This window comes from Gordionus sp. m RMFG-2023, chromosome 1 (assembly GCF_954871325.1).
Source record: "Gordionus sp. m RMFG-2023 chromosome 1, tfGorSpeb1-WG-v2, whole genome shotgun sequence".
NCBI lineage: Eukaryota > Metazoa > Nematomorpha > Gordioida > Chordodea > Parachordodidae > Gordionus > Gordionus sp. m RMFG-2023.
The window spans coordinates 30484089-30508264 of NC_088775.1; the positions used below are offsets into that span (position 1 = coordinate 30484089).

Consider the following 24176-nt stretch of genomic DNA (forward strand, 5'->3'; position numbering starts at 1 on the left):
GTATGGGTTATTATATTTATGTTGCACACTTGTAGCCTGATCAGCCAGATGATCAGAAGAGATTTTTTTCTTAAAATATTTGCTTTTTCCCTTGTTGATAAAAATATAATTTTTGAAATCAAGCCGCTATCTTCAAAATTTTAAAATTACGAAACGTTCCTTTCTTTGAAATAAAAAATTTTAATAAGATATTTGATTTATTGTTATAAAAATTAATTATTTTATAATTATATTCTTCATTTTGTGGAAAAAAAAAATGTTTTTCACAAAAAACATATAAAATAACTTTAAATATCTGGTTTATAAAATAAAGTTTTTATATGTTTAAAAGAAAATTAGAAAATGATATGCCGTCAATATCTTTATTGAACATACATTCAATTGAATCATTTACTTCAAATGCAAATTTAGATTCAGATCACTCAAATGAAAAGAATGGGATGGGGATAAATCATATTGACCAAAATTTTAGCAAAATAAATAATATTCAAAGTCAACAAATTAATGTACAACAATATGACATGAGTACCCTGCCACTGACAATACAATCTATTAAATCTAATAAAGATATATATATAACTCCCAATAAGGGAGATAACCTATCAAGAGAGAATGCTAAATCCATGAATATATTTACTAAAATTTTTACTAATCACCATTTGATAAGTAATACTTCTTTAAAAGATATAACAAAAAATTTATTTATCAATCATAAAATAATTAATCCTCCATTAAATAGTTATCATTTAACATCTATCAATGGTTCCAAAATATCAGCTCATTCAAATAATTCTTTACCTTTTGATTCTTATGAAGAATACAAGGGAGTCAATAAAGATGCCTTAGATGAAGGTTTGGAACTAGCTTGGATGGGGCAAAAGTTATCTCAAAGGCAGCATTACACTGAGGCTATTACTCTTTTTAATAAAAGCCTTTCCTTTTTGTTAAATAGTAAATATGACATTATATTTACAAGCAATGATTGTAAAGACAATGTAACAAATAATGATAATATTGTAAACAATGTGGAAAATCAGGTTACATATATGGATACCCTTGGGAGAGGATATAAAATTGAAGAAATATTATCTGCTCAATTTCAAATTGATCAAATATTTATTACATCATACAGCCCACAATTAATACAGATTCTTAATGCTATTTACAGTCACCTTGGAAATTGCCATTATTTTTTACGTCAAAATAACATGGCATTTGAGTGTCATATTCGAGATCTCCGTCTTACAATGTAAAAACATTATTTATATAAGAATTTTTTCATATTAATTTTGATATGACTATTTATAGGGCTGCTTTTTTTCACTAATCCAATTTACTGACAGAACTAAAATCTATTCAATTTCAATCTGATAATGATTTTTACACTGTCTAAATTTTATCCACATCTTACATATTTTATATAAATAAGGTCAAGAAATAATAATATATCATAAAAATATATAAATCATAAATTCCTAATAAAAAAGTTTTAATTAGTTTAATCTTATATAATTTTTTATTTATATAAAAATTTTCTCATATATTTTTTTGACTTGGAATACGGTAATTAGGACTAAGATGATTTATTAATATAAAGCCTCTATCTTGGGCTAAGGAAAAGGGTTGATTATCAAAATTAATAATTTTGGAAATATATTAGATTTATTTTCTACTTTTGGAGTGACTAAAATACATACCTCAGAAACTACACATCCATATATGTCCCCTATCAAAGAAGTGTTAATTTAATGATATTAATATTGAATAGTGTTTAGCTTATCAAGTTGATTTATAAATTTTTTTTTAATATAAAAAAAACTGGTAACATAAATTTTTAAATATTTTTTTTACATGACTACCTACCTACCCACCCATATACACGTTCTCAATAATCATGCACTATGTTTAAATGAATGCAGAATCATATTAGCTCTAAAAGAATTCAGAAAATGAAATCTTAATTTTTTTTTATAACTTAGTGGACTTTTGATTGACCAAACTACACATCCCTACACGATCCTTATTAAAAATGGTCTAATTTAAAGATATAAATATGGAATAATGTTTAAATCTTTGAGGAGATTCAGAAAATTGGTTGTATTAATTTAAAAAAAAATTAATTATCTAATTTTTTTTGACTAAACTATATGACCCCTATTAAAAGGACTCAAATTTAAAAAATAACTATAGAATCATGTTTGGCTTAATGAGATGAATAGAAAATTTTATTTTGAATTTTAAAAAACTAATTAGCAAAATATAAAAAAACTTTTTGGATGACTAAAATACTTATCCCTGATGCACATCCTCGATAATTATGCTCTACTTTTAAAATATGAATGGAATCATGTTTAACTCTTTGAGAAAATTTTTTTGATAATTAAAATTTAATAAAAATGAATACTCATTTTCTGAATCTTTTCAAAGAATTTAACTCGATTCTGCAATCATTTTATTAAAATAGAGCAAAATTATTAAGGATGCACATGGCTTTGTTGGGGATGCATATTTTAGTCATCCAAAAAGTGCCTTTTTGATATTTTACTAATTTTCCGATGTAAAAAAAAATAAGAATAACATTTTCTATATCACCTCAGCTAAATATGATTCTATATTAATTTTTTTAAATTTAAGTCTTTTTAATAGAGGTAGGGACCAGGGACGAAAACCTTTCTAAAAAAGGGTTTGGGTTTAGGTTCAGTGAAAAATCTCTGAACCCAGTGCAGGTTCAGGTGGGTTCAGGGTTTGGAGACCAGAAAATTAATACTTATTAAAATTAGTTAAAATAACAGAAACATCATTTTTTTTAAAAAAATTTATTTTAATTAGTATCTCCATAAAAATTATTTATCATAATAATTATTATATTACAATACATTTTAAAAAATTACTAAATATAACAATAATGATTACACAAAAAAATGATCAAAAATGTTTTTTTAAAAATTAATATATAAATTTTTTAAAATTAAAAAAAAAAGATTGAACCCTGAACCCAAAATTTTAAGGGTTTGGGTTCAGCGAAATATTGAGGGTTCAGGAGGGTTCGGGTTCTCGTCCCTGGTAGGGACTGGACTCGTTATTTAATTAAAATATTTTTTGAATATTAAATTAAAAAAAAAATTAATGCTACCATTTTCTAAACCTCGACGAGTTAAACATGGTTCTGCATTCATTTTTAGAAAATAGAGCATAATTATCATGGATGCTCAGGGCCATGTCGTGAATGCATATTTTAGTCCCCTAAAAAGTGTTTTTTAAATATTTTACTAATTTACCAGTTTTTTTAAAATTCATAACATTTTCTATTTCATCTCATAATCTAAACACGATTCTTTATTTTTTAAAATTTGAGTCCTTTAATAAGGGTCGTGTGGGGCTCCTAGTTTAGGAAAAATTTTCGATAATTAAATTTAAAAAAAAATCATTTTCTGAATTTATTTATGTTTTTAAATTAGAGCCTTTTTAAGAGGGGTTGCTTAAGGATGCGTCAGTTTGGTCAAAAGAAAAAGTGTTTTTATAGCCCACTAAGTTATAAAATATTTTAAGATTTTATATTAACATTTTCTGAATCTTTAGAGCTAAATATTATTCTGCGTTCTTTTTTTAAAAATAACACATATTTATCGAGGGCGCATATGGGGGCGCATAGTGATGCTTATTTTAGTCATGTAAAAATATTTTTAAAATTTCATTATGTTACCAGTTTTTTAAAATTAAAAAAAGCATTTTTTAAATCAACTCGATAACCTAAACACGATTCTATGTTAATATTATTAAATTAAGGCATCTCCGATAGGGGACGCGTAGGGATGCGTACAGTGGACTCATATTTTAGTCACACCCGTACTTTCCCAAGCCTAAAATTAATTTTCCATTGTTTTCGATAATTTTTGTCCGAGCTCTTATTTCTTTGGATTGGTTTTATTATTATTTTTTTTATCTTGTAACTCTTCATATACTTTTTTGCGATACCTTTCTAAATGTCTTCATAGTTTGATAGTATTAAATAATATTTATTTGTTGCCCCACTTGTTAAATGAAATAAATTGCATACACTACAAACTTCAACAAGTACCACTTTAAAAAGAGTGCAAGAGTCCGACTTAACTCAAAAATAGCTTTGTGGAAATTTTCAAGAATATTGACAAGATCTTCAAGAATCGGAAAATCTATAATATAATACTTTTCCGATCCCCCATGTTCTTGAAGAACTTTTATAATTTCTTGATTTTGTGAATAAACACTGAGCATATTGTATTTAGAGTTCCATCGGACTTCTACTTTAAATGCTGGCATTTATTACATGCTGGTGTTAGGTAGTGTTAACCTATATATTATAACTATATCTAATTGACGAATATAATAATTCATAATGAATAAATAGTATATTTCAATACATTTTTCCCCTTCATTAATTGGAAGGTTTCCAAAATATTTCTTCATTTAATATATTTGGCAATTTCTTTCGGACAAATATTCAACTTCTATATCAGCTTATTTCAGAGCTTTCTACAGATTTATATTTGCTCCTTACATTTTACTGACGATTCCCATCTTGTTTGGATAATTGTACATAATGTAATATAAATTGGCAATTAGTAATTTTCTCAAACCATTCTTTAACAAAATTATTATATTTATTTATATATTAAGATCCAATCAAATTAATAATGAGAAAAATTCTTTTATTTTTATATTTCAAAATGAAATCATAATATTTTAATATGAAAATCTTATATTTTAATATAAAATTATAATTAAATCGATGCCTTGATGACAAATATATTTTAAAATAAATTTTAACCTAATTAGATTGTTAAACATGTTTTAAATACATATTAGTTACATATTTATTCACTAATAACATTTTGGAGTATTTGATCAGTCAATTGACCCACTTGCCAACCCCTCCTAGAGTCATCCACGACTTAAAGTTTCTTGCCCTGGTTCTATTTTTTTTAGCACAGTAAGGCCCGATCCGGTTCGGGCATATTTTTAAAAAAATTCAGGCCTGGCCCTGATATATTAAAAAAATTTTTTTAGGCCCCGCCCGGGTATATGTAAAAAAAAATAAAATATATCCCGGCCCGTGTAACCGGGCTTAGGGTCGGGCCTGCAGGTCTCTGGTGAAATTTTTTTTATTATACACATTTCGTACATGTACAATTGATTCTCAATTGAGATATTTTTAAATTTAATTGTAAAAATAAAATATAATAAGAATTAAAATTTGTTATAAATTAATGTTAAAAACATCTATTAAAAAATAAATTTTATCAAAAGATCGCCTAGTAGTGCGCACAAATTGAACATTTCAACGCCATGTTTCTAAACTCAAATAAAAAAACGTAAACACAGCTATGTTTAAATTGGATCGTTAACTTTTATTTTTTCAATATGCGTCTAAATTCTAAACAAAAAAAGGCTTTGCCCTATATTTAATTAGCAAATCTTTTTGTAATATCATAATTCCATAAGCTAAATATATTATTGTATCATTTATATAATTATTTTACCTTTTAGAAGATGTTGTATCCATGCTATCATTTCAAAATTTAAGAACGTTTCAAAAAAACGCAAAATATTTTATTTTTTAATAAATAATTTAAAATGCAAAACGGAAATGTTTCTTATTTAAAAGAATGCATTTGAAATGCATTATTTGCGTTTTGAAGAGTTCAATTTATGCGCACTATAGCTCGATCTTTTCTTCAAAAGGTCAAATCAATCCGATGCCAATATTCATATCAATGCAGTCTTACTATTTTATAAAACAATCATTTGCATTTTGAAGTTTAGCTTAAATTATTATTCTTCTCCGTTTAATGGCCTTTTCCAGGTTTACCCAGGTTGGCCAGTTTTCCCTCTGATTTTTCTTTTCCTTTGACCGTCGTGAGTAGGGCTATGTCGATATTAAATATCGGATCGGATCAGCACCGATATTTAGCGTTTTCTAAAAATATCGGATCGGGCCGATATCTATAAAAACCGATCCGATCTGATATTACTTTTTTTTATTATTTTATGTATATTTATTTTACATTAATAATATCTTCTAAATAATTTTTTTTAAACAATGCAAATGCACAAATTTTATTAATTTTTTTAAATAGATACTGTATTTTAAAAGTTTTTTTATAAAAATAGAAAGGAACACCCAAAGTTTTATTTATTTTAAATCTTTTTAAATAATAACGCCAATTTTATTATTTAAACTTTAAATAAAGGAATTTTTTTAAATATGGTATCTGAATAATGGAAATATTTTACAAAAGACAAAGATAATTTTGCAAAATGCGTTATCTGCGGAATTCTAATTTCACGGGGAGGAATAATGAAAAATTCATTTAATACTATCAATATTCGTAAACTTTTTCTTATTATTGTAGAAATAAAAAAATTAAATTAAATGCATAATTAGAATTTTTGCATAAAAAATATTGATTTCTTAATTACATTTGGTTCAAAGGGGGTTGTGAAAAATCAATGCAAATATCGGATCGGTTTTTAGCCAATATTGGATCGGATCGGTGAAAATTATGTGAATCGCCCTAGTCCCGAGCATCAATATTCATTTTCTTATAACCACCGCTATCACCTTTATCCACGTCATCTAGGGCCTTCCTCAATGTCTTGATCCTCACTTCCATAAAGGTGTATCTCTTTGCTCAGTCATCTATGTCTTACGTTTCACATGCCCAAACCATCTTAGTCTATTTTTTCCCATTATCACTCCAATCACTTTTATACCCATTCTTGCTCGCAATTTCTTGCTAGTTTTTCTCTCTCAGATATACCCCTCACATCCATCTAATCATTCTCATCTCTGTTCTTTCCAATTTTATCTTCGTGGGCCGCTTTCATTGCTCATATTTCGCCGCCATATAACAAACAACTCCTCACACAGCTTACGTAAACTTTCCCCTTTAACTTCAGAAAGACTTTTATTTCTTTGAATAGACATCTTTCTGAACTTCTTTCATGCTTGTCTGGCCCCTGAAACAACAGCAGAATTTACACCACCATCTGCATTTAGCATATAGCTAAACTTTTCCACTTTTCACAGGTTTAACCTATTGCCAATATTTATCACCATTTTTTACGTTATCAGTATTATGTACCTCTTTTATGCACGTTCTACAATTAAAGGTCATTCTTGCTAACATCAAACTTTCCCTTTTCCCTGCTACATCTTTTAGGCACTAATTTTTGGCATCTGGTGCATTGGATTGAATTTGTAGCAACTCCTTTCCCACATACACCACAAGGCTAGCGGATTCCTCCGTCTTCAGATTCCACCAATCATCACCTTTGTCTTTACTGCATTCATTTTCAGGCCCTTTGCTTCCATAGCCATCTTCTAATTTATCCCTCAATTCTTCCTCACGGTTGATATCTGCATATAATATCTCCCACGGAAGATCTTCGTGCCACCACATCCATTGTTAAGATGAATAATAATGGATTCAGCACGGATTCTTGATGAAGTCCTACCTTCACTTCAAAGCTTTCACTATCTCCATCATCCGTATATACTGAACTTTGTGCTTCCACATGCATTGCCATCACTGCCATAATCAATTATTCTTACTTTGATTTTCTCAAGGCCTATCTGGTAACATCGCATGGCACCCTGTCAAATGCCTTCTCCAAAATAACAAACGCATAATACAGTTTCTTTTCCTTTGCGAGATACTTCTCCCGTATTTGTACCACAAAAATTGCATTTGTTGTCTTTCCCCGGTATAACCAAATTGCATTTCATTAACTTTCATTGGTTCCCTTATCCGCTTCTCTAACACCCTCTCAAATACTTTCATTGCATGTTCCAGGAGTTAGTTCTATAAGACCCGCAATCTAAAGAACACCTTTCCCCTTATTGGAATAATTATACTTCTTTGCTAATCCTCTGGAATAGTTCCTTCTGTGACATTTAGATTGGCAAAATTCATTAACCATTCAATTCCTAAGTCATCAGAACCTTTAAACATTTCTGATACCACTCTCGTTAAACCCGATGCCTTCCCTTTTTTCATCCTTTTCAATGCTCTCTTAATTTCATCCTTGCCGAATTTACACCTTGGATCATCTACCTTTGCACAACTAACCTCTTCGTTCAAAAGTCTTTCCATATAGATCTTCCAGGTGTTTTTAATACCACTACTATCAATCACCATTTTTCCTTCCATATTTTTTAAACATTTAACACCTACCACATCTGCCTCTTTTTTTTACCACCTGCTTTGCCATCCGGACCACATTTCCCATTCCTTCCGCACATTCCATTTCTTTAGCAAACTCCTGCCTTTGTTCTTCCTGCGCTTTCACTATTAATTTCTTGGCATATCTTTTCGCCACCTTGTAAACATCGTTTTTACTATTTTATTTACTATTATACTATTCCTTGAAACACCTCCGTTTCTCATCCATAGCTTTCCTATCTCAGGATTCTATCACTATGTCTCCTTATGTCTAGGCGGGCCTTTTGTCCATCCACATACTTCCTCAGCCAGTATTTCTTCGTGGCTTGCCACTTGTCATTTACCCCAGATGCTTGTGCCACCCCCTCTCTTAATGCTAGTCATATTGAATTGACGTCTAGTACTCTCCTTCAATTTCCAAACCTTCAGCCTTGGCACAAAATTTCTTTTAGTGATCCTAGTGCCTTTAAACCTGAGATCTCCTATAACTAATCGGTGCTGATGAACACATTCCTCTCCCGGTATCACTTTCACATTTTTTACTATGCTCCTATCACATTTCCTTACTAACAAATAATCCACCTCACTTTTAGCGCTACCCGACTTGTAAGTAACCAGCTTCTCTGATTCTTTTTTAAATATTGTATTACAAACAATCATATCCATAGCATCACCAAAATCCAAAATTCTCTCCCCTTCCGGATTTCTAATGCCATAACTAAATTCTGCGTGTACTCCCTCATAACCCTCACTACTCGCTCCCACATGTTCATTCAGATTACCAGCCAGGATAATCCCCTCTTCATTTGCCAGTCTCGATGTCACCTCCAATAGACAATCCTAAAATGTATCTTTCTCCTCACTCCTTCCAACTTGAGGAACATATGGCGAAATAATGTTACATAGCTTTTCACCAAAAATCATCTTGTTAATCATTATCTATTTATCTAGTCTTCTTACTTCGATCACTTTGTCCACCCATATCCCTGCAGCCAATATGCCAACGCCAGTTTTACCATCAATACTTCCTTGCCAGAAAAATTTATACTTTCCACTTGTCCTGCCAATCATTCTTGCGCCATTACCACCTGGCTCTCTCCCACCCTTCCCGTAATGCTCCCAACATTCCATGTCATAACTACCCTTACTCTACCCCCCCCCCCCCCCCAATTGGTTTCTCCACTTATTCAGGTCTTTATGGCCCTCATATGTTTCATTTTACGAATCGTGGTTCCACCAGGTTTTCCATCTTTCTTTTTGTCGTAGGTTGATTAGGAGGCCCACAGGTTATTTTTGACTGTACCCCGCTCATGTTTTGTTGTAATCTTTAGGAAATTTTGGGGCAAGGTTTTTACAATCGAATGCCCTTCCTGACCTCAACCCCTTTAGCTGGTTTTTATCCCCAGTCGAGGAGACGGTGATCCTATTCTAGACCAAGACCACTGGGAACCTTTAAAATCCCCATTAGCCGCTATAAGACGTCACCACTTCCCCACCACGATGATACTGAAGTTAATATTTTGGGAGAGTTAACTAAATTATACTAAAGTTTTTATTTGAAGTCAATCATATTTCTGGTATATATAACATTTATAAATTTTATCTCAAAAACAAAATATATTTTTGGTTTTATTTTCTTTTTATTTGCATGAAGCAATATAAATTGGAATAGAATTTTTCCACCTATTGCTATGTAGCCCAATCATTTAGTCTCATTTCAAAAAAAAGGAAAAAGTAATTGGTAATGTTGTATCATGGCTCGATTTAGCCGATTTTAAATTATTTTTTTCCAAAATAATATTACAAGTCTCGAGATTTCGTTTATAGGTGTACAAACAAACCTTTTTAATGAGAAAAATGTCTAGGCTTGCACAATATTTTTTGGCTATAGTATTGGGTTAGCCGTTTTTATAAATCGAGCCATTTAAAACTAGTAATTGTATCAAAATTATACAAATTTTGAAATTATTTTATTATGTAATTTTGTAAAATAATATATACTTAGGATAAAAATATACAATATTAAATGGTATAAATATAATAATTAAATTAATCTTGAAAAATTCGATTTTTTCCTCCCTAGAAACCGCATAATTTTACCTTACCTTTTGTAAATAAATATTTTTTAAATTTTAGGCATAATATAAAAATATTTTATAATATAGGAATTATTATAATAAAAAAAAAATCGCCAGGACACGATATTTTTAAAATTCTATCCGATTCCATAATGATGTTGGAATCCTAGACTATACCAGTCAAAAAAATTCATCTCTTTTTTCTCAATTTATCGTCTATTTGCATATTTATTTTGGCATTAAATTATTTTGGTTGCGCGTTTACAAAAACATGGTATCAGATTATTAAACAAAAATTTGGCAAAAAAAATATAAAATATATTAAGTAATTAATAACATAGCAACTCACTTTTTTACTTATAATAAAAATCTTGATTTTAAAGTATAAGATTATTTAATTATTTCGATAAAATCGAATATAATAACCAATTACGTTAATTAGAGTTGTAAAGTATAATTTCGAATGCTTATTTTGTTGTCTTATGTATGATACGTAATATAAAATATAGGAGAAAATATTCCGAAAGTTGGTAATAATATAACATATGTAAGTGTTACTTAAATTCCAATTTGAACGTAATATTAATTAATCCTCACCAGGCCCAGAGACCTTCATGTGCCTTAATTTTTTGGCCAAGCCCGACCCAGGCCCGCAATAAAATATTTTTTTGGCCCAAGCCCGGCACGGCCCATATTTAATGTTAAAAAAAATTCCCAAGCCTTTTATAGTCAAAACAATATATTCTTTATTATAAAATTGTTTCCTATATATAGTCTTTTATAATTATGTCATTTAACTTCTACTAATATGCAATTACATTGACCTCCATAAGATAATATAAAATGTAAGAAAGTTATATAATTCAAATAGCGTAACCATTCAAATATAACAAAGCCCATAATAAGTTTCACAAAAATTTCCCAAGCCCATATACAAAAATTTAATTTTTTTTATTTAATGAAAATTAACAATATTTAAATGTATTTATACAATCATTTTGTTTACAATACTGAAATTTATTATGATTAGAAGAAAAAAAAGCAATATTTCATTAAATTAGCAACTGTTTAAATAATTTAAATTTAATAATTTTAGGCCCAAGCCCATTAAAAAAATTTTTAAAAACCCAAGCTCGGCCCATGAAGGTCTCTGATCAGGCCTTAGACCACATTTAGTTAAGACGATGGAGATCAACGGTTCTGCTCAGTACCAATGTCAACTGGATGAGGATTGATCTTTAGGACTAATCAAGACCAGTTAGGCTTTAAAATGTGGACCATTGATTTCCATTACGCTTAGGTACATATCTCAGAGGTTTAACAAATCTGGGTTTTTGTTAAATTTATAAAACTTAAATCATTTATGTTAATACCACTCTGGTAAGATCCGGGTTTTCAAATTTAAAAATCGCACCTAATTTAAATGTTAAAAGTTTGTCAAAAGCCCGGGGAAAGCATTGCCCTGAATTGGCTTAACCCCTTTATGGCATAATTATAATGCAGTATTATATACTATAATAAGGTTAAACATTTTATTTGTGGATGCACCCGTTTTTATTTCGTTTTATGCGCGTTCTGCCCAAAGTATATATCGTCCTTGGGGCGCGTCCCTAAGTCCTGAAAAGAAAATACCGGCTCAGGGCGGAGGTTTGACCTTTTCTACTTAACATAAATCGAAAATTCTTTCTTTGCCTATGCAAAACATTAAGTTCGTTATTTAATACCTTTTATCACAAGTGATGATGTATAACTCAGAAATCTGTCAATGTTAAAATTTTTAGACTCGACCGGGTTGTTTAGTTTTTTCCCTATCCAGTTCAGCCAAATTTTTACTCGGACCGGCCGGTTGGCTTGGTTTTTATAACTAAAAGCTACTATTTATATTATTGGGAAATGGTTAAATTAAAAACGCCACACTTTATGGATTATCACTTCTGGGTCATTCCACGTGAAATCAATCAGGTTTCGTGGACCATCGACGAAACCTTGCATAATGATTGTTTATGTTGCGAGGACCTATGTAATTTAATTTTTTAAGCTTCAATTTAACTAGTTCCGGAGATATGGCATGTCAAAGTTTTAAAAAAATGACATCCTTCCTAATTTGGAAAACCGGATAAATATATAGATTACTAGCGGTGTACCGATACCACTTTTTGGAGGCCAATCCGATCCGATATCATATCTAATTTTGTATTCTGTAAAGATACCAATGGTTCTAATTTTTAATATACTTTTTATTATTATAACATCTATAATCTAACATACCATAACTTATGTCATTAAAATATATTATAATGATCAGTTATAGTTTATATTCAATTCAATTGCAATCCTAAAAGTATATAAAATATTTTTATTGTTAAATTACTTAATTACATAATAAGTAATAACATTAATCTATATACATTAATAAGTAATAAACAAATATATTATGAAATTTGAAATAAATATTTAAAATAATATTTAACATTAATATATCGAAGATTTCTTTTTGGAAATACCAAAATTTCCAATTTATCAGAGGTCAGTTTGCGGTGATGGGGACTATATCACTAGCTTCACTAAAAACAGATTTTGAAGAGATTATTGCACACTTTTATAAACAGAATCCAAAAAAAAAATAACAATATGGCAGAATGTTTATTAACTAATTTTTACTACTAAAAAAATTAAACATAAAAATAGATTTCAATTTTATTTATAAAAATAAATGGTTTTTAGATATATTTTCTTAAAATTTTATAATATTTTATTTTTTTTAACGCCATTTTGTATACAATTTTTTAGAAAATCTTCAGTTCAAGCAGATATTAAAAAAATTAACCTTTATCTTTTCAAGAAACAAAAAAAACCCTGAGATTTAAATAAAAAATTTTTTAAGAAAGGAATTCGAAGGTTATCTAATGATACCAAATATAGATCTACTATTTATATTTTCTGAGTAATCTTTATTTTTATCGGTTTTTCCAAATTAGGAAGCACACTATTTTTTAACTTTAACCCACCATGTCTTCGGAACTTAAGTTAGAGTTTTAAAAAAATTAAATTGCATAGGTCCTTACAACATATATTATCGTAATGTATAGTTTCATGGAATGGCCCTTCTATTAAATATCAGAATTCCTCAATAATCCGCCTAACTTCTATAAAATATCAGAATTCCTCAATAATCCGCCTAATAATTTTTTTGCCCGGCCGAAATTTAAAAATTTCAGAAGTTACTTGGGCTGGGTATTGCACACCTCTAGTATAGGTTGATTTTTTAAATCTGTTTTATTAAAATTTAGATAGCTTCGTAATTTTATCCTACAAAAAATATTTTTGTTTTCGAGTAGCGTCTACGACAGTCGGCGAGTGAGTATGTCACACGATAGTTCTGGGTTTGAATCCAACAAAGATCAGATTTTTTAGGCCAACTAAGTGGTTCTGTGCTACGGGGCATGATTATAGAATAACGTAACAGCGTGATTCCGTTAATATTATTTTTTAAAAATAAGTGGGTCTTATTGCATTTTAGTAAAATTTGGTCGTTATTTGGTAAATCAACGCTATATATCATTACCTTTTATCTGCGAATATCACAAAAATTGTGAATTCCTTCCATTTATTTAATAATTTCGCTTTTTTGAAATAAAATAGATTTTTTCTAAATCTTGGATTATATCTTACTTTTATAAAATATTTTTTATCTTCTTTTGTCATTATTCAATAGTATAGTAATTTAAAAAAAAATAAAAAATGGGGGACAATATTTTAAAAATAATTTATGTTTTTGTCATATTTGTTTGATTTGTACAAAATGATATTTTTAATATTTCAAGCCACGAATTCGCGGTGATGTATACAAAATTTATGTATTTATATTTCGCCGCGAATTCGCTCTCACTGTAAATGCAGGAGTAGGCTAGAATCTCACGAGGACACCGATTCTAATTTTAATGGGTTGTTTGCCTTAGGATATTATTTTAAAAATGATAACATAATTCTTTCACGATTTTTTTTTGATAGCTACCAAAATTTCTCAAACAACTGCTCAAAATATTAAATTTTAAAAGATTTTTCATCCATGAAGAACAAAAAAAGGAAGATTTGTTTGATAATGCTAAAGAAAGATTTTTGATAAAATTTTGTCCAAAATCTAAATATTTTTTTGTAAAAATCTTTTATTGTGATTTTTATGCTTAAAAAATCTTTCATGATGAAATCACAGTTTTTTTATAAAAAATCTTCAATTTTGTTGATTTTCAATAGCATTTTAAACGGCTCGATTTGAAAAGGACTAACTCAACATTTTAGCCAGAAAAATATTGCCATTTCACTAAAAGATGTCCAAACCTTTGTACCATCTATAAGCTAAATCTTGAGGCTTGTAATATTTTTCTGGATAAAATATTTAATAAGCCGTTTTTAAAATTCGGCTCAAATCGAGCTGTTTAACAACACATCGAATAAAGAATCTCAAAGGCTCATTTGGAAATTTTCATTAACCCCTGTTAAATATGTTTACTCAAATAAAGAAAAAATTTAAATAACTATATTTGTATTTATTATATAAACACGCCTTGCAATAAAGGATCAATAACGATAAGTGCGGGGAATTTACAGCCTGGGGAAACTTGAGCAACTGTTTTAAGATGAATTCTGAGTTCGGAGAGGCCGTCACGTGTAACGAAAAACAGCTGTCCATATCTCGCTCCTTAAATGATAAAGTGATATAATATACCTTTGATCATAATATTTTATTATATCATTATATACTAATATTCTAATATAGATATTTATTATTTTATTATGGTAATTTTTATCAGTGTGGCGGAATCGGCTAGTTTAACTCAATCTTCTGGCGCCTGGCGAAAAAAATCCTGTAAGCCTTGACGCGCGAGTTGATTTTTCTTTATTCGTTTTCCACAGTTAAGCCGTTTTCAGAATTGGCTAAAAAGAGAGTGATTTATTAATACTAAGATATGACCCTTTATAAGAGGCTTTACTTCAGTTTTACATATATTTGGAGTACTATTATGGGCGCAAGAACGATTCAAATTTTGATATAATTTAGTTTAATATTATCGATAGCCATGTGCGATAGCCTTTTTCTAATATTCTTAAAATTTTTATAGCCAATGAGAAGGAATTAATTATCAAAATTCGTAACTTTTCAATGAGAAGAATGATAGCTATGTATATCGTAGACGATTTTTTTGTCTGAAACCATAAATGGAACAAATTACTTGGCGTCTTTTTGATTATGACTACTTTCGCATTTGGAATTTACCGACATAATAAGAAATCAATAGCAAGTTCTAAAAATTTTAATTAATTTATTTTGATTGAAAGAAATTATATCAAATGCATGGAAATTTTGCGTTTTTTACGTCTAAAAAGTCATTTTTAAGATTTTTTAAAATATTTTGTCAATAGGATATAATTAATCCTATTGATAGTCATACTCATAAGCGTAACCATGGGCTTACATTCCCTCCATAGTTGATTTTTATAGTAAGAGACTACCGCTAGCTGTTATTTTACTTAAAAACGTAAACAATAACTGTTATTGCTATGTGCAATTGGGAAATTTTTTAATCTAGTCCCATAGACCTTTCCTTCTCCATTAGACATTTTTAAAGTTTTTTTGTAATTTTTTATATTGGTTAAATAATTTATTTTTAGTACCAAATAGTGTTGCGTAATCGGCTAATTTTAGCCGACTACAAACGGCTAAAACTAAATTAGTAAAATATTCTGCATCGGCTAATCGTCCGTCAGCGTTCCGTAAGATATGCCTAGCATTAATTATTATTTAATTATTTTAGTGAAATAATTTATTTTGTTTGTATTTAATGTAAATATTTTATTATTATCAACTAACATGATGATTAAATATTTTTTTATTTATATTATTATATTATGAAAGAAAATCAATTTATTTATTTGATGTTTTTTTAATAAAATAAATGATATGCTGCATTTTAATATTATTTTTGTTACAATTTATTAGTGATTTTCACGCCTGAAATTTTAAGCAAAAAGTATTTTTTGAAGTTCAAAAAGAAATTTCAATATATTTTGATTTGATAAGAAAATTAAATCACATTTGTAAATAAATCTATTTTTTGAGGAATTCTTTTGTAAATTTTATTATACGTGATATTAAGCGCATTAGCCCTAAACCTCGTACATATAGCAAAAGTTATATATACAACAGAGCAACGCTTGGTTCTCTTATGGAAAAACCCATCAAACTGGGATAAAAAATGGGAAAATAATTAAGAGGACCATCCACGATTTTTGGGCAGGCCGCAGTTACCTGTGCGATCAATTTTTTTTATCATTTTTGTAAAATTATCTTTTGATAAGTATATTAAAAGAGGTGGTTTTTTCTAAATAATTTTTTAAAAATATTTATATTTGGAGTGTACCGATATCACTTTTTGGAGGCCGATCCGATATTCCCGATATTAATTGTATTCTGTAAAGATACCAATGGTTTTAATTTATAATATACTTTTTTTTATTTTATAACATCTAATATTTAATTATACCATAACTTATGTCATTTAGATATATTATATCAATTCTATTGCAATTCTAAAAGTATATAAAATATTTTTATTGTTAAATCATTATATAATAAGTAACAACATTAATCTATATACATAATATTTAACATTAATATATGGAAGATTTCTTTTTAGAAATATATCAAAATTTCCAATTTATCAGAAACCAGCTTGCGGCGATCGTAACTGTCAATATCACCAGCTTTACTAAAAACAGATTCTGAAGAGATTATTGCACACTTTTATAAACAGAATGCGCACAAAAATAACAATATGGTAGAATGTTTATTAATTAATTATTATTATTAAAAAAATATGGATTTCGATTTTATTTATAAAAATAAATGATTTTAGATATAACTTTTTTTTAAAAATTTATAACATTTTGTTTTTGTTAAAGACGCCATTTTAGATCGGATCGGCAAATTTTTTAATATTGGCCGATAACCGATATTTTAAAATAAATGAAATATCTGCCCGATCCGATAAAAATATCGGTACATTCCTAATTTATATTTAAAAATTTTAATGTTATTTTATATGATCTTTTTATAAGGATAATATTTTAATATGATAATTGTCATATTCGTTATTTTTTAACATCTTTTAACACAAAGGGGTAATATAATTTATAATATATTGTAAAGATGTTAAATTATAAATTCCATGAAGATGTTCCTTGGAAAAATGATAATCGGTATTTTAAACATTTTAGATTTATTTTAATGCTAATGGGCAAAATATGTATTTTTAACATGTTAAATAATTTCAATTAAGATGTACCATATAAAAGTCACAATTGTCAAAATCGTAATTTTAAAAGTTTTTTAAATTTTTTTGATGTAAATGGGTTAAAATAAATATTTTTAACATGTTTAAATAAAACTTCAGTAAAGATGTACCTTAGATAAGTGACAATTGTCATAATCGTTATAAGTTTTTGAATTTTTTTGACGAAAATGGGTAAAAATATAGAATGTAAGTTTAAATAAAATTTTTTGAAGATGTACCATAGAAAAGTGACAATTATCATAATCGTAATTTTTAAAGTTTTTTGAATTTTTTTTGATGAAAATAGGATAAAATAAGCATTGATAACATGTTTAGATAAAACTTCAGTGAGGAGTAACCTAGATAAGTGAACATTGTCATAATCGTTATTTAAAGTTTTAATTTTTTTTAATGCAAATAGGTAAAAATATAGATTGTAAATATGTTAAATTAAAATTTCATAGATGTACCATAGAAAAGTGACGATTGTCATAATCGTTATTTTTAAAGTTTTTTGATTTTTTTTACGCAAATTGGCAAAAATATAGATTGTTAGCATGTTAAAAATTTAGTGAAGATGTACCATAAAAAAGTGACAATTGTCATAATCGTTATCTTTCAAGTTTTTTGATTTTTTTTGACGAAAATAGGTTAAAATAAGTAGTGATAACATGTTTAAATAAAACTTTATTGAGAAAGTACCCTAGATAAGTGATAATTGTCATAATCAGTATTTTTAAAGTTTTTTGAATTTTTTTGGCGCAAAAAGTTAAAAATATAGATTGTAAATATGTTAAATTAAAATTTCATGAAGATATACCATAAATAAGTGACAATTGTCATAATCGTTATTTTTAAAATTTTTTGACGCAAATGGGCAAAAATATAGATGGATAGCATGTTAAATTAAAAATTTAGAGAAGATGCATCGATAAGTGACAATTATCATAATAGTTATTTTTAGAGAAATTTGAATTTTTTTTGACGCAAATGGCTTAAAATATAGATTGTAAATATGTTAAATTAAAAGTTCTTGAAGATGTAGCATAGAAAAATGACGATTGCTATAATCTTTTATTTTTAAGGTTTTTGACTTAAATGGCTAAAAATACATATTGTAAACATGTTAAATTAAAAATTCATGAAGATGTAGCATTGAAAAGTGACAATTGTCATAATCGTTATTTTTAAAGTTTTTAGAATTTTTTTGATGCAAATGGATTATAAAATATAGATTGTAATCTATTTTTACCATATGTTTATAAAATTCAAAATCTCAACTTAAATTTATAGGATGTTGATTGTATTGATAAATAATATTCATTTGATTTTTAAGTTCTTTTCATAAAATTCTTACCCTGAATTCAGACTCAGCACGATTTCGCCGTTAATATACATTTTTGCTAACTGAATGCAGAGTTATACGTAGAATTAAAATTTATTAATTAAAGGAATAAGATTGTGAATCCATGTCTTAAAGGTTTAGAATTTAAATGAGTTACAGCCCTCTTTAGTAATCACTTTATATATTTTTATCAAATTTTAAGCAGGATAAAAGGGACGATTAGAAGCTTGAAAATTGACATTTGTTTTTTTGTTTCGCCAAATGGTAAAAACACATTTTTCAAAAAATAAGGAACGAAGATTGTGATAATTGGCACTTTTCTAAATTATTTCAATAAAATTTAAACATAATATTTTTTTGGTGTTTAAATTTCTCAAAAAATATTAGAAAACTTTAAAAATAACGATTATGAAAATTGTCACTTTTTTATGGTACATCATCACGAAATTTAACATATTTACAATCTAAATTTTTACCCATTATCTTCAAATTAAAAAACTTTAAAAATAACGATTATGACAATTGTCAGTTATCTATGACTATACATATTGAAATAATTTAACATGTTTACAATCTATATTTTTACCTATTTGCGTCAAAAAAATTCAAAAAACTTTAAAAATAACGATTATGATAATTTTCACTTATCTAGTGTACATCCAGAGTTGGGCAGGTCCACCGGAAAAAGAATCTAGATACAGATTCTTTATAAAAAAATGAATCTTAGATACAGATACTTATCTTTTCCTAAATATCAAAAAGATACAAGATAAAAGATACTTGTATTTTTTACTAAATTAGAGTATCTTAAATACAAGATACTTTAAATTATCATTACCAATTAAATTAGAATAGTTTATAGAATACAGTTTTTATTATTTATTTGTGAAGAATAAAGCATACACATATAAGAATGAATATTTGCAATAATTAATAAAATATTTATTGATGAATAAATTATAATAACCTGGGATTTTAATATTAATTTTTGCCCATTAATAGCTTAAACAGGGAAGGGAGAGTAGTATATTTAATGAGAGTTGAAAATGTGCTAATAAAAAAATAAATTAAATCAAATGATTTATTAGAATTTGCTGGTTATTTTCTGTGTTGTTTTAAATATAGCTTATATTTGGAGTATATGGCTAAATGGCATCTCTAAAAAAATATATTAGTTTTATTTTATTCATTACCTTTAATAAGTATTTATCATTACTTGTTTGTGATATTTATGTATTTTTTAAAATTAGTTTTATTATCTAATATGACTTATTAATTCTTGCATTTGTAATATCATATATATATAAATATCATTTAAATCTCTATTCAAATTTTTTTTATATATTTCTTGCAAAATCCTTAATTATATATAAAAAATATGAAAATAATGTACAACATTATATTATTTAATTATTAAATACATAACAATTTTCTTTAATGCATTTTAAATTGAATAAATTTTGCAAATAAATACTGTAATGTAATTTTACTTATATCATAAATAAATAAAAGTAACTAATAAAGTTAAATTCTACCTTATTATAATTATTTTATTAAGAGCCTTTTAAAATTATCTAATATTATATATCAATTGTAGCTTAAATATTTCCTCTAATAGGAACTTACTAAAATAATTTAATATAAAATATATTAGGGATGTGCCGATATTTTTTATCGGATCGGGTCGATGTTTCACCCATTTTAAAATATCGGTTATCGGTCAATATTATAAAATTTGATCCGATATAAAAATGGCTTCTTTAACAAAAATAAAATGTTATAAAATTTAAAAAAATAGTTATATCTAAAATCATTTATTTATATAAATAAAATCGAAATCCATTTTTATGTATATTTTTTTAATAATAATAATTAATTAATAAACATTCTACCATATTGTTTTTTTTGCGCACTCTGTTTATAAAAGTGTGCGATAATCTCTTCATCTGTTTTTAGTGAAGCTGGTGATATTGACAGTTACTATCGCCGCAAGCTGACCTCTGGTAAATTGGAAATATTGCTATTTCTATAAAGAAATCTTCGCTATATTAATGTTAAATATTATTTTAAATATTTATTTCAGATTTCATAATATATTTGTTTATTAATTAATATGTATAGATTAATGTTATTACTTATTATATAAAAAATATTTAACAATAAAAATATTTTTTATATACTTTTAGAATTGCAATTGAATTGAATATAAACTTTAACATCATTATAATATATTTAAATGACATAAGTTATGGTATAGTTAAATTATAGATGTTATACTAATAAAAAGTATATTAATAATTAAAACCATTGGTATCTTTAGAATACAAAATTAGATATGATATCGGATCGGTAATCGGCCGACATCAATTTAATATAGGGAATATTGGATCGGATCGACCTCTAAAAAGTCGTATCGGTACACCCCTATAAAATATATATCCAAAATGATTTTAATTTGATAATCAACCATCTTCTATAAAAAATTTTAATAACAATTATCTAAGAGGTACTTAAGTGTAGGGATTATCAGTGGCCCCTACAACGGGGGGGGGGTACGAAGCAACTGCTTCAGTAAATTTGAGTGGGGGTACTTTTTTAAAAAAATTTTTTAAAAATTTTCTTTATTATTTAATTCTTTTACTGTTTTGTTACATCCATCATTATAAGTGATTTCTGGTTTATAAATGTAATAATAAGACCCCCCCCCCCTCCCCCCCCCAACTTAATATTTAATTTAATATATATTGACTGAAATTTTGGTCGATGTTTAATAAATTAGGTTGTTATCCGAGATTTCTTGTCATAAATTATTTTTCCAATTTTAAAATATGCCTAAAAATAACCAAAAAAAATACAAATGCCTAATTAAAAATTGCAAATCGCATAATATAAGAAATGATAAATGGATAGATCACATTAGAAAAAGACATGGTGGGCTTAATTTTAACGATATAATGTATATACAACAAAATGAAGAAAGAAAAAGGGATAAAAAAATAAGGGATTAAAAACGAAATTATATTCAAATCTATTATCATATAATAACATAAATATTCTCATTAAAACAATGAAAAATATGGTTATAAAAAAAATTCAAAATGAGATTACATTTAAAAGGTGCTTTTCAATCATAGTTGATGGAACATATGATGTTTCGAAATCAGAAGCAATAGCTTTGACAGTAAGATATGTTGAAAATAGTGAGACGCCGAAGCCTGTTGAAAGACTGATCGACATATATTGTACGGGAAATACCACAGGTCTCGATATTAAGCATAATATAATATCCAAACTTGACTCGATGAATTTACCCCTTGAATTCCTAATTGGGTAAAGTTATGTTGGCGCCTCAAACATGAGTGGAAGAATCAATGGTTTGCAGGCCTTGATTGAGCAGAGGCGCCAAAAGCAGCTTTTATTTTGTGTTATTGTCATGGATTAAATTTAATCATTGTTCAATTATGCCAATCAATTAAAGAACTTCGAAATGTTCTAGGAATATTAGATGAAATTTATATCTATTTTAATGGTGTAAAAAGATATGAGGTACTCAAAAAATGTCAGTGTGTTCTAAAAAAATCGCAACGATTTCTACGCATCAAGAATACCACTCGGTAATAGTACCTTATTTATTTAGATTTAAATAGTTTTTTTATTTAGAAGCTGGCTATCGTCATATAAAGCTATTGTAAAAATTTTTCTACTTTATGATGCCTTGAGGGCAGCTTTAACAAATTTAAAGGGTTCTGAAGATCCTGCCACTTCCACTATGGCTAGTGCTATAGTCTTTAGAATAGAAAAATTTGATTTGATCTTATCACTTTGTGTTTTGGATAAAATATTGTTGATAACAAGTTTGGCTTGTACAAAATTGCAAACCATTTCGAAGGATATAGGGTTTGCAATAAATTAAATTCGATTGGCAAAAGATTGCTTGATTAATTTGAGAACTATAATATAAATTATTCTCTAATTATTTTTTAATCTAATAGATAATAACACTGAATTTTTGGATGTTTTTTATAGTTATGTTTTATGCTGCACTCTATTTAATTATTATAAGTTTAACGAAAGATTTAATGATGATTCGATGAAATTTTTACATCAAACATCATTTTTTACGCCAAAGGGAATGGCAGAAATATAAATTATTAAAGAAGATATCGAGGATATCTGTGAATTTTACAAATTAAATTCAAGTCAAATTTTCGAAGAAATGTTGAAGTTTAGAAATATTTATAAGATGACCAAAATGGGAAATGTAATTATTACTCATGACCTAGAAGTTCAAGAATCTAAAGATTTATCAGATTCTGAGAATTGTAAATTTATTTAATTAAAATATTTTTACCAATACATTATTTAGCTTCTTATGATGATGATTACGATTCAGATTTTAAAAACTATTCATTTATTTTACCTTGTCTACTTTTAAATTTTTCTGCTTTCCCTAATTTAAGAATTTTATATAAATATTTATTAACCATTCTTACAACCTCATGTACTGCCGAAAGAGTCATGACTAAATTAATTAAAACAAGACTTCGTAGTACCATGAAAGATTCATTTCTCAATAATTTAACTATATTATCCATGGAAAAAAATTTATTTAAACAATTAAATATTGTTGAAAATATAAATTCTTTCGCTTTCTCTTCCCCTAATTTATCTAAATTATTAATTTAAAAATAATATTTATAAAGTATATATTTTTTGCATTTTATTTATATTATATATTAAAAATTGATGCAATAAAAATTATTTTTGAAATTTATGGGTATCATAAAATAATTATCATTTTTTTGAGGGGGGGGGGGGGGTACTTTTCAAGTGGGTACTTTTCAGGGGGCATTCTGCTTCATTCGCTCAGAAAGTGTAGGGGCCACTGGAGATTATTATGTTAATAATTATAAAATAAAAATGTAAAATACTTTAATATGTTTAACAAAGTTTGTAGAGGAGTTTGTTCAACATTTAATAACTTTTTTACTTGTGCAATTTTGACATTCGGCTTCTATCTATCTCCATAATTTCATCTTCACTACTATAAATGTTAAACATTCTACAAATTAAAAAATATTACATATAAAATATAACCTTTACTTATTTAGTTTTGGTGTTGTTATTTTTAATCTATCTATCTTTGTGATCTAAATTTCCAACTAATTTTTGTTATCAATATATTTAAAATATAGCAGGAAAAAATAAAGAAAATATA

At 27.2% G+C, this 24176-nt stretch overlaps 1 protein-coding gene across 5 annotated transcripts in view; it reads left to right on the top strand.

Moving 5' to 3' along the window:
* The first annotated feature begins 486 nt into the window (after positions 1 to 486).
* The window catches only part of LOC135923016 (G-protein-signaling modulator 1-like), a 77272-nt gene continuing 53582 nt past the window's right edge, over positions 487 to 24176 (top strand). For 3 of the 5 annotated variants that reach the window (XM_065457603.1, XM_065457602.1, XM_065457601.1), the window contains exons 1-2: positions 487 to 1249; positions 14859 to 14994. In XM_065457603.1, coding sequence (XP_065313675.1) covers positions 522 to 1249; positions 14859 to 14994 — 864 coding nt within the window. In that variant the 5' untranslated portion in view covers positions 487 to 521. Of the gene's footprint in view, positions 1250 to 14858; positions 14995 to 15134; positions 15150 to 15402; positions 15583 to 24176 lie in introns of those variants that run through there. The other 2 variants (XM_065457604.1, XM_065457605.1) reach the window with 2 other exon arrangements.